Raw genomic sequence first — 12,204 nt, 5'->3', positions numbered from 1 at the left:
CTGCTCCAACCTTCACAGCTGTCCAAGTAGTTGGTGACTATGAAGAACGACTCATTAGTGCTATATGAGCTTTTGCTCCATTTACGGTTGGGGAAGCTTTCCTCCATGGCAGTGACATTTCTCTTGCTGACAACCATGAGGAAAATATAAGCCAATGTGTTTGATGGGGAGACACTCACCTTCTCCGAGTGCTTGAACTGGCGCCAGTAACCATCATACATGCGCTTGGTAGTTCTCTCTGGGTAGCAGGTCACCGTCTTAATGTAAACCTTCAGGTTCCGTTCAAGTAACTGATTAACTTCTCCATAATCGTAGTCATCATACCTAAGAAAGATTAAGGCAGCCTGAATCTCTCCAGCCCAGACCGTTTTAGCAGGGGTTTTCATTTACTGATCCAGCTTTAGGGACTGGGTGACAAAGTAGACCTGCCTGAAGTCTGTTCTCAAAATCCTGACATGGTATAATTTAATTAGATTCGTCAGACAATAAATTAAACGTATTTGGAAAGAATCTACTTTCATGTGGTTCTTCAGGCCCAATGTCACAACACATTTGGCCAGGCTTAAGAGGACAACCCTGCATACTGCTCCTATGTAGTCAAGCTAGATGTTTAGTAGCGGGAGGGAACATGAGTTGCTGAACAGCTGTGAAATGGTGGGGACAGCTTGATTTCCAGAGACAAGCAGGCATGTAATTCTTCCCTTTGCTGCTGAAAAACTTGTCCCTCTTTTTGAAATGCGTGGGAGGGTATAAAGGTCAAACAATAAGTGATGTCAAATGCAACCTGAATTTAATGTGTACTTTAAGGGAGGAAGAAAAGAGCGTAGGTAGAAGTGAAAAAGAGCTTCGAACAAGATCAGTGACAGATCAATGGAAAGTGAGATTGTGAGGTAAAATGTGAATAGGTCAAGAGAAATCTCTGCACTTTGTGGTTGAAAGCTAACTGACAAAATGGTGGGGACCCATGTTTTATTGGGGGGGGCGGGGGGGAGAGAAGGCTCCTTCAGAAAGTTCTAGGCTAAGCTAGAGAAATTTTCCTGAATAAGATACTGTGCAGGCTCAGCACCCATATGTGTGATGCACAGAGACCACAACAAAGAACTTGCTATTTATTTATAAAACTATTTGATACCTCTTTTTGAACTTAACAGGTTTCATCCTAAACCAATTTGAAACACTAAAAAAGGGAGTTTACAAAACTAAACAAAAACCAAAATGTGTCAAAGAAAAATTAAAACGAGTGCCTTAAATGAATCGGAGCTAACACCTTCAATTGTATATTAGCATCCAGTGAGAAGCAAAGCAGTGTAAGAATCTTTCACTGCCTGCTCAAATACTATCAGGGATGGGGCTACTCTCTACTCCTCTGCAAGGGGCTTCCATAACCTGCGTACTGCTGCAGAAAATGCCCTATCTCCCTGTCATGGCCTCCAAGGATGATCTCAGCCTATTCGTAGATCAGATTGGAGCAGGCAGTCTTTCGGATATTCGGGCCTTGACCCAGTTGGAGCTTTATAGCTATGTACCAGTACGTTGAATCAGGCCCAGAAACCAACTGGAAGTCCATGTGTTGACATAAGAATGCCATAATGTAATCTCAACAGCAGACCACAATCTGGCTGCCACATTCTATGAAATATAGGAGCAACTGCTGGGTGAGGAATGGGCAATGGAAGCTGATAATCCTCCAGGAGGGAGGGTTTAACCCTCCCCTCCCCTAGTGATGTCTGGATGAAAATCTCTCTTCTGAAGCAGTTACCTATTTTCTCTTTGGCATGAGTACCAATGGGAAATTTCCTCCCAATACTGCTTTGGAGGAGCATGTTTTGTTTTCAGGACTGCAACAAGGAATAAAGTGCTCCCTCTCCAACTGCCGTGGTCCTGATAATTATCACCCTTCCCCCATTTGTATGCTTTTTAAAAGCAAGAGTGCCCCCACCCTGCAGGTTAACTAAAAAGGCACACTGATCATCATGGCTAGTTTGGCCCTAAGTGACCAGTGGGGTTAATGCTTTAACTCTTATGCAATCCCATTAAAGAACAGCTGCTGAAAAGAGGCTTGAAGAAAGCCTGTGGATAACCTCCTCCTTTCAATTGGTGCTTATGTTTGTTCTTCGTTAGAATAATGTACATTCATTTATATAATATTCTTCAACCATCTCGCTCATGTCTTCTCTTTCAAACTTCAAACAGAATTCAAAACACTTTGCTACAATACCTCTATTTCAGTTCATTACAGACAGAACACATTACATGTCAAAATGGCTCTAAATATACTCATCACCAAGCCCATTTCTTACATACCTGATTCCAAACATACAGTGAACATAATTAAATAAAGCTCTTCTTAGCATGGTTGTGTCAACATCTTCATGGGTGGCCATAGTGTTGTAGGTGAGGTTGTAGACCATCCGAAACTTCTCATCCAGGAGATGTCCAATGTCAGAATAAAGCCTATTCACAAGGGAGAATCCATGATTTTCCCAGGTATAGTCCTGCAAGAAGCATGAAGACCACCAAAAATGATGAAGGTTTATTACTTATCATTGCAGTTGTTACTGTTATTTCTATTAAATTTATAGACAATTCCACATCAGGAGGTATCATGACAGTATATGAAAATCTTTAATACAAAATATAAACTATAGCTCTACTGCTGAAGTTAAATGGTACCAGTCCTGTAAGCTGGGGGGCATATGAAAACTGCTCTGAGCAATTCATACTAAGAACGGAGTAAAATTACAATGGCTAAATAAAATGGGAACCATTCTATGAAGCTGCATTTGTCCTATCTTAAATGTCTTAGGACCACTTTAAAAGTGCAGAATTTCCAAGTATTTGTAAATTAGAAGAATTTACCATCCTTCCTGGATTGTACCATTTTCCACTGGAGTCTGTATCTAAACATGCCAGGGGAGAAACCATAGCACGTAACAAACTTTGAATACATATAGATCCAAGTTTAGTCCCCAGCATCTTTGCGAAAAGGTTGACAACATGGCTAGAAATTGTGCCCAGGACTTTGGAGAGCCAGGGACCCAGTTTGCATGATCACCACAGGTTTGGGCCACAGGGAGTTTCAGCATGTGCAGGCACCCTTTTCAAGTATTTAAGCTGTGACAGACATGTCCAAATCCAGTGATGATAAACTCTAGCATGCTTGGCAAACCACCCACAACCCTAAAACAGCCCATGCATTGTGGGTGGTTTGTTAGCCATGCCAGCAACTCACCTTCACCAGCTTCAGAAATAAGCTGCACTGCCCATCTGTAACAGCAGGCTGCAGCAGTAGTACCAACTCACACACTGTTTGCCAAGGCAACCATACTTGGATAGACCCATTATTACCTGGTTACCTGAAGGAGCGCTTACATCCATATTTGCCCAGTCGCCCCCTGAGATCGGCGGGAGAGGCCCTTCTCCGGGAGCCCTCCGTGAGAGAAATTAGGAGGGTGGTTACTCGGAGAAGGGCTTTCTCAGTGGTAGCGCCTAAGTTATGGAATGCGCTCCCCAGAGAGGTCCGCCTGGCGCCGTCGTTATTTGTTTTTCGGTGCCAGGCTAAGACCTTTTTATTTAAGCAACATTTTAAATGCTAAATACAATTGAATTTTATCTGGCCAGGGCGGCTTATTTTATAATGTGAGTTTTAATTAAGATTATTTTATATGGATTTTAACTTGTTTTATCTATGTTGTAAGCCGCCCCGAGGCTTCGGCGAATGGGGCGGCATAAAAATGTTTTAATAAATAAATAAATAAATAAATAGAGGAACATAGGAAGCTGCCTTAGACCACTGTGTCATCGAATTGAGCACTATTAACACTGTCTGGTAGCAGCTTTCCCAGGTTTTGGGCAGGATTCTTTCCTAAACCTACATGAATATGCCAGGGCATTGAACTGGGGACCTTCTGTACACAAAGCATGCCTTCTATCACTTAGGTTTGTCACGGCAGAAAGGCAGTTGCATATGTTCAGTTGTTCTCTCTTGTATAAAACCCTGCACAAAAACCCCTAGCATAGTAAGAGGAATGCATCCTAGCCTAGCCTTCCTCCCAACCTGTGAAAGAGGATTTCCCCATCACAGAAATCAAACTTAAGACAATGCCTTGGAATGCAAGGAATATTTGGTTTACAGGAGGAGAAACTGCTATCATCTGGTTCTCCGTACAGCCATGTGCACACCTCAAAAAACCTGTCCAAGGGTTCAACTGTCCCCACTTGACCATCCCTACCAGGTGGAATGGGGCATGGGACAGCGCTGGGGGATGCAAGAGTCACCCATAATTGGATTTGCCTCTGTCAGATTTTCAGGAATTACTTCCTTCCCTAGAACTGTCCACCTCAGGGGCCTTCCAATCTCCTGGAGATGGCTTTCAGGGAGTTTGGGAGGACAGAATGGGAAACCATCTTTTGATGAACTTCCTTAAGTCAATTTAATCACTGAGATTTCCTCTACAATTACTTGTGCTATTTTAAAAAGCTATATTCGGACATCCACTAATAACCATGCAATTGCATTTATTTATTTGTGATATTTTGAGAAGTACCAAGATACACTTACCCCAGAAGAAAGGTTTACTCGTATCAACCTACCTGGGCTCGGAAGGTTGGGAGATCACCTCGTCTAGCAAAGTCTTTGTATCCAAAACCAGGATCTTCAACATAGCGGGAAACATCTACTGTGGAAACTAGCTCATCATCAAACACTAGGAAAGAAAAGTATGTCAGATGTTAATTGCACTTTTCTCATTTCTTTCAAAAGATGTGCCTAAGACAGCAATGAGGTAGTGAATAGGGAATTTGCTGTGGGTTTTCATTTGCTTTGCTCTGACACAGTTTCACTTCTGTATGTAGGAGGGTAGTGGTTCTTGCTTCTGTTATTTCAACGTTTTAAACTTCAGATCCAGGCAAAATATAACTGAACATTTATTCTCTGCTGGAGATGCTGTTTCAACACACAGTGTAGAATAGGGGAATGGAAACAGGCAAATACTATGGTGTTCAAAATAACCAAAGCCCAAGATCGAGGCACAACCCAATTGCTCTATCAGAGAAAGTCAAACTGCAGATTCACAGGGCCACAAATGATGGGCTTGACTGAAAGTTAGATCAGGGATGGAGGTGTGCTTGTTCAGAAGTTGTTGGATAGCAATCCACATAATCTTTTATCATGGGCTATGTTAACTTGGCCTGATGGAAGTTTTTGGCATAAGAAATTGAACAGAGCAGTTAAGCAGAGCTTACTTGTGCAGGAACTGAGAAAAAGCAGACCTCAATGTTTACAGTAGAGATGGTAAGTTGTGATGGGGCGGGTGCTCTGGTTCCATGTAGCAGCCAGCCCTTTGGTTCAATAATATGGTACACATCACTAAACTAAACATTTGCTCCCCAGATTATACCCAGCTGTCTCAAGGGATGCATCTGAACTGATGCATTTAACCCTGTTCCTTGGACCGTTCACATATCAACATCACCTTTTGTCAGTTGCTACTACTGTGGGAGTCCATTGGAGGTGGCTGTATCAGTTCTGGAGGATATCCCAGGCCACATATTATGATCTCTGCCTGAATGCGTTCTCAAAAGGCAATCAGAGTGCACTGTGTGGGGAGGACCTGGAATAAGGCCATGGTGAACAATGGAAAGTGCATAATTCAATGGGAGAGTACATGCTTTGCATGCCTAAGGCCCTAGGTTCAATCCCAAGTATCTCCAGGAAGGACTAGGATCCTTCTTTGGGAGACATTCCTGTGTTTGAAACAAGAAGTCAGCCATGCAGATGTCACAGCCTGAGGAAGTCTGCTATTTGCCCTTTCTCAGCACACTGGAAAAGACATGGCTTCAACCACCATAGATACTGTGAGAGATACCAAACACTGAACACTTCAGCAAATCTGAGCCTTTAAATTGGGGCTGCTGGGATATCAATGAGCAATGCAGCAAGGTGATTTATGGCTTAAAGCCACATAAAGCAAGTGCCACTGAAGAACTCCAGCAATACTGGTAGCCTGGATAAGGCTAATTGCATCATTCAGATACTTTCTCAACTACCTTAACTCCTGTCTGCTTGCCAAGTGACCAGGTGGCCTGAGATGTTAACTATCCTCCCAGAGTGCTGACTGCCACAGGGTTGGCTGCAGTGCACTTCAAGGCTTCATCTTGGCTTACTTTCAGGTGCTCCAATAAAGGTGGGTGTGGAAACCAGCTCTGTGTCTACCAGTAGTACATCAATGCATGCACATGCATGTACACCCTACTTCAGTGCATCCAAGAATCACAAAGCTGCCTATCTTTGCTCTGGTTGATTAGAAAATCAAAATGTAACTCTGTGTGGGAAGAAACCTGCTTGGAAACCATCCAAATAGGTCGGCCATGCAGTTTAAAAAAAAATCTAAGCCACTGAGCCTGGAGTTGCCCTTTGGTTTATGAGTGATTCCTGCATTCTCTTTTGGACCAATCTAGACGCAGGGCCATGCCAGGATTTTTTTTAAATGACTAGATTTCCAGGTGATGATGCCAAGAGGTACAAGAGTTTGTCTGCCCTGCTTGTCTTTGAAAACTTTAACCCATTAAATGTTCCATTCTAAGAGGCATGAAGGGTCTTTAGTTCAGAAGATGTCACATCTCCCATTTTATTGGACTACTTTTCAAATGCATTGCTCAGCTTCCTCATATTGTTAATCACTGGTCATGTTTAAATATAACCATTTTGTTTATATTATTCAACTATTACATGTGTATCAACATTAGCTATGGTGCATACATGTTTGGGGATGATGTGGCAGGTAGCTTTGGTCTACTGCATGGGGATGCCAGCCTAGCCTTTTGCATTCCATTAAATTGCTCCTTTCTCCTATGGTTACTGGATTTAACGCTACACACTATCATACTGGTTTGAAAGACAGGAAGGCACAGCAATTCAATGGAACAGAACTGTAGTGAAGAAAGTGCTTTAAGGCAGCAGGCATCAAGTTCAAATCAGACACAAGGCCAAACTCCCTACCCAGCAAATGCTCAGAGGTTGCCACATCCAAATTAAAGGTCAACATAGTGTGAATTAGATGCCAAACCATCATTCTATCCTCTAGCATTGCCACTGGAAAAATTAGACAATTTTCCTGCAGCTCTGCCAGCTTCTCTACATTTACACCATAGTTGGGCAACCTCTAGGGTTGTGGCCTGCACTGTGCCTCCCCGCCCCAAGCTGCATCCTTGCCTCTGTGCTGCTGAAATTTGGTAGAGAGGCAGTGAGGGATAATAGCCTACTTTTAAAGGCCAAAAGGGGTTCATTTGCATGTGCTGCTGCAATGCTGCTGAATTTTGGAGGCAAGCTGCAGTTTGGCTCTCAAAATCAGGCTATTTTTCCTCACCACCTGCAAATTTTTGGCAGCAAATGAAGCAGTACAGCATCAGCAGGGGCTTTGAAGGGAAGGCTGCAAAGGGCCAGGGGAGCTGCATGCAGCCCACATACTGCCCGCCTCTTGATTTGTAAAGCAAATGAAATGTATCACCTAGACATTTTCCTTGCTGTGTCCCAACTGTCTGATAGAAGGAACAAATATTCCTTCTATCAGACAGTTATGCAAGCATGCAATGTTACTTTCACACAACAAGCCCCCGAGAAGGAGGACCTGTTGCCACGGACCTAATTTTAAAAGCTCTTCACAAACGATTTGTTCAGGGCTTTGGGCAAGAGCGTTCTTTCTTCCATTCTCCAGTCAGCTGGCTGGGGAGGAAAAGTGAGAGAAAAAGAGGCAGCACCACCCCCTGCTGGCATGCAGCCTCTGACAGATTATCCCCAAGGGAATCTGGTCCTCTACAGAAACAAGTTTCACCCCTGTGTGGAAGGGCTCAGTCAAACCACTGGCTTTGACAACCCTGCTCTGCTTCTTGATTTCGACAGGGAAGTCCCCGTGGCACAGCGCCCCCCCCCCCCGCAGTAAACCGCTTCAGACTGCAGGTGGCTAACCAATTACTTGACTGCAGCACTATTCTAAAAGGCTGCATGTCAGAGTGAAAACTAGGCTAGAGCCTGGAGTGCTGTTTTTCTGTGGGCTAGGACAGAGATGCTTTTGTTTCATTCTGAGACAGTCTTCCACCTACAATCAGAAGCAATGCAGTCCCATTCCCCTTCTAATTTCTACACATGTATAAATTGACCTCAATGCAGTCACTAGCAAGCAAAACTAGTCCTTTTACTTAATGCCAAGTCTGCTCTTTAGCAATACCCATGAAAGCTGAATTAAATGAAAGGAACTGGAAGGAGAGAGATAGGAAGCTGTACCGTCAGTAAACACTAGGAGGCTCTCGGTCTTTTCTTTTTCAAAACGAGTATCCATTTCCTCCTGGGAGGCCTCCTCCTCCTCCTCCTGCAGCCTCTTCATTCTGTTCATCAGGGCTTCCAGCTCACTTAAAGAATCTGAGATCTGTAACACATCACAAGTTGGGAGAGGTGTTATGGATTGGAAGACTAAAAACTCTTGAAGACAGACAGCATTATTCCAGGCTTTATGCCAGCATTTATCCCTTGCAGGACGGAGCAGATCATTGCCCTCCAAGATTCTCAGGAAGCTCAGTTCTGTGTCCAGCATCACATTCATTCTCTGTGTGGTTGTCATGCTCCTATAGAGCTGCACTCCTGCTAGCCTTGGCCACCAAGATGTAAGTTCTTCTAGTTCTTTTCAGATCCTGCCTGCTGTTGTGTCCTCACCAGCCCAAATTCTACAAGCCCACAAGCTATTGTCACTTAGTTTGTGGGGTGGAACGTCCTGCCTGTGGGATGAATTTGGTCTTACTCCACATTTTCTAGCAGGAGGGCAAGGCAGCCTTTCTCTAGCACTGGCAGAGAATCTCCATGCTTTTCTCCATTCACTGACTGGAGGCCTTTGTCTACAGCTGAGAGGGACTGCCTGTTTTCTGTGCAGAGATAGGCAGGGATGACCACTCATGCCTTTCCATGCAGAGAGAAAGGGGCCCCTCTGATGTCAAGGGGTAGGATGGAGGAAGGAGCCCACTGCATGCCATCGTCTGTCCCCATAGGGGATAAGCCAGAAGGCAAAAAAAGTTCTGGAGCTGAAACATTCTCCATCCTGAGCTAATCCACTCAAGGATGCTCCAAACCATTTTTTGGCCATCCAAATGAAGCTGTAACCCATATATTGAGAACCTCTAAACTTTCTTTTTACATCAAAGTTACTCCTATGGGTGCTTTTTATTGTACATTCTTCCTGCTCCACTCACATTTTATGAGGGGTGTGGTTGTAACCAGGTGATGTTGGCTTCTATTTGGAACCCTCTCTCACTGTTTTCTTACCATTTTTTAACATCTTTTTATTATCATATCACATCCTTTCAAGAGGGAATGGCAGAAGAGCTGCATAATGTCTTTCGACTAGGGGTGCTGGGACCATCCATCTGGAAGCAGCCTAAGGTGTGAATGCTATTCCTGTTCCCAGTCTGCTGACATTTTGCACTCAGTAATCTGAAATGCTCCAAGGGCCAAACTCGACATTTGATGGAACACCTGGGTTTGGGAAGCCTTGGTCTCCAAACACATAAAATGTCAGGAATCGGGCACAGGGTAGAAAAGGGGACCATATCTGGAGGAATGGTGCTTACAGCCTCCCCCATCAGCCATGCCTTCACTACAGTCCTATCCTCAGTTACTTTCCTAGAAATATGGTCACCAAGGCTGGGGAAAGGGACAAAGCAGTGGGAGGAAGAAGGGTTAAAGCATCTCTCCCCCATCAAAACACCCCCACCCAATCATTTTTAAATGCTTGGCAGTGATCCAGGCCTAATTTGGCTCTTAGCAATTCACTCCCCTGCAGAAGTTGTTGATAAGTAATGTAAAAGTTGCCTGAAGAAGCCATTTCTAGCTGTCTGAAAAAACAGAGTAACTCTTTATAGCTCCTTCATCTGGGTTAATTTTTCATTTTGTCCTGCAAGACCACACACACATCCACTGATGGTCTTCAAAGAAGTTATCCTTAAGGATTCTGGAAGCTAGACATGCTTCTGTCGGGACCAGGCGTTCAACAGGAGGCAAAGTAAAAGGGAAAGGGGGTAATACTGCCCTCTAGGGTTTGGGCATGGCTAAATGCTTCCAGACTTCATGCTTCTATTGGCTCTGGCAAGTAAGTGCTTTCACATGCCAAGACAATGGACTTGGTTGCCCTCGTGCAGTTGTTATTTCATATATTTATTATATTTATATTCCAACTTTTTCCTCTGCAAAGATCCCAAGGTGGCTTGTCTTGCCCTCAGGTGTTTCTCCCAGTCAGCTTACCAGTTCCAGTGGTGGCACTGGAACAAATATGTAGGGGGTGCAGGAAAGCACACTGAAAGGACAACGTACACTTGGGGGTGAGAGTAGCTTCTTCTCACTGTTAAGATTTCGGAAAACAGAAGCATTAGGGTATTTCATGTTAGCAGAGCCATTTTAAGTGTCTTTTCTCTGAAAAGTCCCATTGATGGTAATGCTTTGAATGCCAAGGAATGCAGCCTTCTTTTAAACTTCCAGTTTATGATCACTTGTGCACGAGAAGTAAGCCCAGGGATCCAACAATAAGAGGAAGCATCATTTTTCTAGGACGCACTGCCCCCTCCCCTTTGTTGGTGTTGCCTACGACCAGTTCCTTCCCAGTCTTTTTCAGCCACCTTCCCCATTTCTCTGTCCACCTCTCTGTCCCAGCACGACTTCCTCTCCTCAGCAAAGGCACCACTGTGCAAGTCTCTCAGCTCTGGATTGACCTCTCTTCGGAACTGTCCCTGCAATCTACCCAACTCCGATCCCAAGCCTGCACTTACACGCTTAAGTGCTGACAAACACAGGAACACTCTGGTATTTGAACCACAAGCAGGGATCCTCCTCCTGCTCCCACCCACTGCCCCACCCTCTCCTTAGCAAAAAAGCCAGACAGGGAGTTTTAAAAAAGCAAACAAACTGGCAACACTAACCCCGAAGTTGTTACTTGTGAGGGACGCATTTTCAATGTTGTTGTCATTGGCAAGATCGCAGGCACAGAAGTTGCTAACCGATATGAGCCTGTAACCATTCGAGGTATCAAGATCTCTCTCTGGATTGATGCCACTACCAAAGACAAAACTTGCCAAGGCGTGGTAGTGCGCCAAGAGAACCACAGCATGCACCAGTTCAGGAAGAGACCAATTATTTTCCCCCGTCTTGACAAGTTTCTGAAACAAAACAAGACAAAAAAGCACGTCTGTGCATTTATGTTAGACACAGACAATGGAAAGAGACAGTGTTTCAGCAGAAAGAAGACCAGAGTTACACAGTCTGTTCAGAATTTTCATTCTGGCAGAGACAAGTCGGGCGAACCATAATCAAAAGCCTCCAGGCAGCCACTAAGTTCATTCCCCCTGATGCAAGGAAGCAGAATGCATTCATTCATTTATTGTACAGCATTGATAACCTTCTGGACTGATTCTGGAACTGTGGATCATAAAAAGAATAAAACACTGCATTCTAATATTTGGCCTTCCACAACTCCTCAGCCACATAAGCAGAAAGTGAATGGGGTTTTTTTGCCTTCAATCGGGATTGTAATTAGACATTTCTGTATCCTGGTCAGACTTTATTAATACATTAATCAGTGCTCTTTTCCCTCATTGCAAGTCTGGAATATTCAAGTGTAGAGGTGGAAGGCCAGGCAGCGGCAACATCCAGCCAATGTTCAAGTGGCACAGCCAAGTACCCTTGGAGACAGTCACAGTCATAAAAAACCTCAGCTTCCCTCAGCTTCCAATAGACTCCCCAGCCCGTTTGAGGTTTGTTTTCTATGGAAGGGGCTGCCTGCTACCATCTACTCCCATTAGCAGGGTGTTGAACTTCCTTCAGCCTGAGGGTTGCCTTCCACTGTGGGGAACTCCTTGCAGGGACACACTCTAGTGGCAGATGGAACAAAAAGAACCGGGGACAAACAATAAAAAATGCAGCATATTGTAGGTTAAGGGCACAGTCCTATGCATGTTTGGACAGAAAATGTCCTACTACTCCCATCATTCCCCAGCTGGGAGTTTGTAGGGCTTTCTTCTGCCTCATCGTGCATGGGGGTGCACCCTAAAGCTCTTACTCTAGTAACTAGGAAGGCATTTCAAACTTTTAGAATCACTGCAGTGGACACATGGAAAAGCGGGGAAGCCACCAGACCATTTGCAGTTGGGTTAACAGCGCAACCCCAGAGT

At 44.3% G+C, this 12,204-nt stretch overlaps 1 protein-coding gene across 1 annotated transcript in view; it reads right to left on the bottom strand.

Moving 5' to 3' along the window:
* Positions 1–12,204, bottom strand: part of SESN3 (sestrin 3) — a 72,856-nt gene that overhangs the window by 10,000 nt on the left and 50,652 nt on the right. Inside the window, exons 5-9 of the mRNA XM_044441517.1 lie at positions 10,957–11,193; positions 8,282–8,423; positions 4,594–4,706; positions 2,305–2,495; positions 180–324 (exon numbers count right to left, since the gene is read on the bottom strand). Coding sequence (XP_044297452.1) covers positions 180–324; positions 2,305–2,495; positions 4,594–4,706; positions 8,282–8,423; positions 10,957–11,193 — 828 coding nt within the window. The remainder of the gene's footprint in view (positions 1–179; positions 325–2,304; positions 2,496–4,593; positions 4,707–8,281; positions 8,424–10,956; positions 11,194–12,204) is intronic.

Source organism: Varanus komodoensis, unplaced genomic scaffold (genome assembly GCF_004798865.1).
Source record: "Varanus komodoensis strain SLA01 unplaced genomic scaffold, ASM479886v1 scaffold4, whole genome shotgun sequence".
Taxonomy (NCBI): Eukaryota; Metazoa; Chordata; class Lepidosauria; order Squamata; family Varanidae; genus Varanus; species Varanus komodoensis.
Note: the sequence above shows the minus strand (reverse complement) of the source record. Positions and strands in the feature narration are given on the sequence as shown.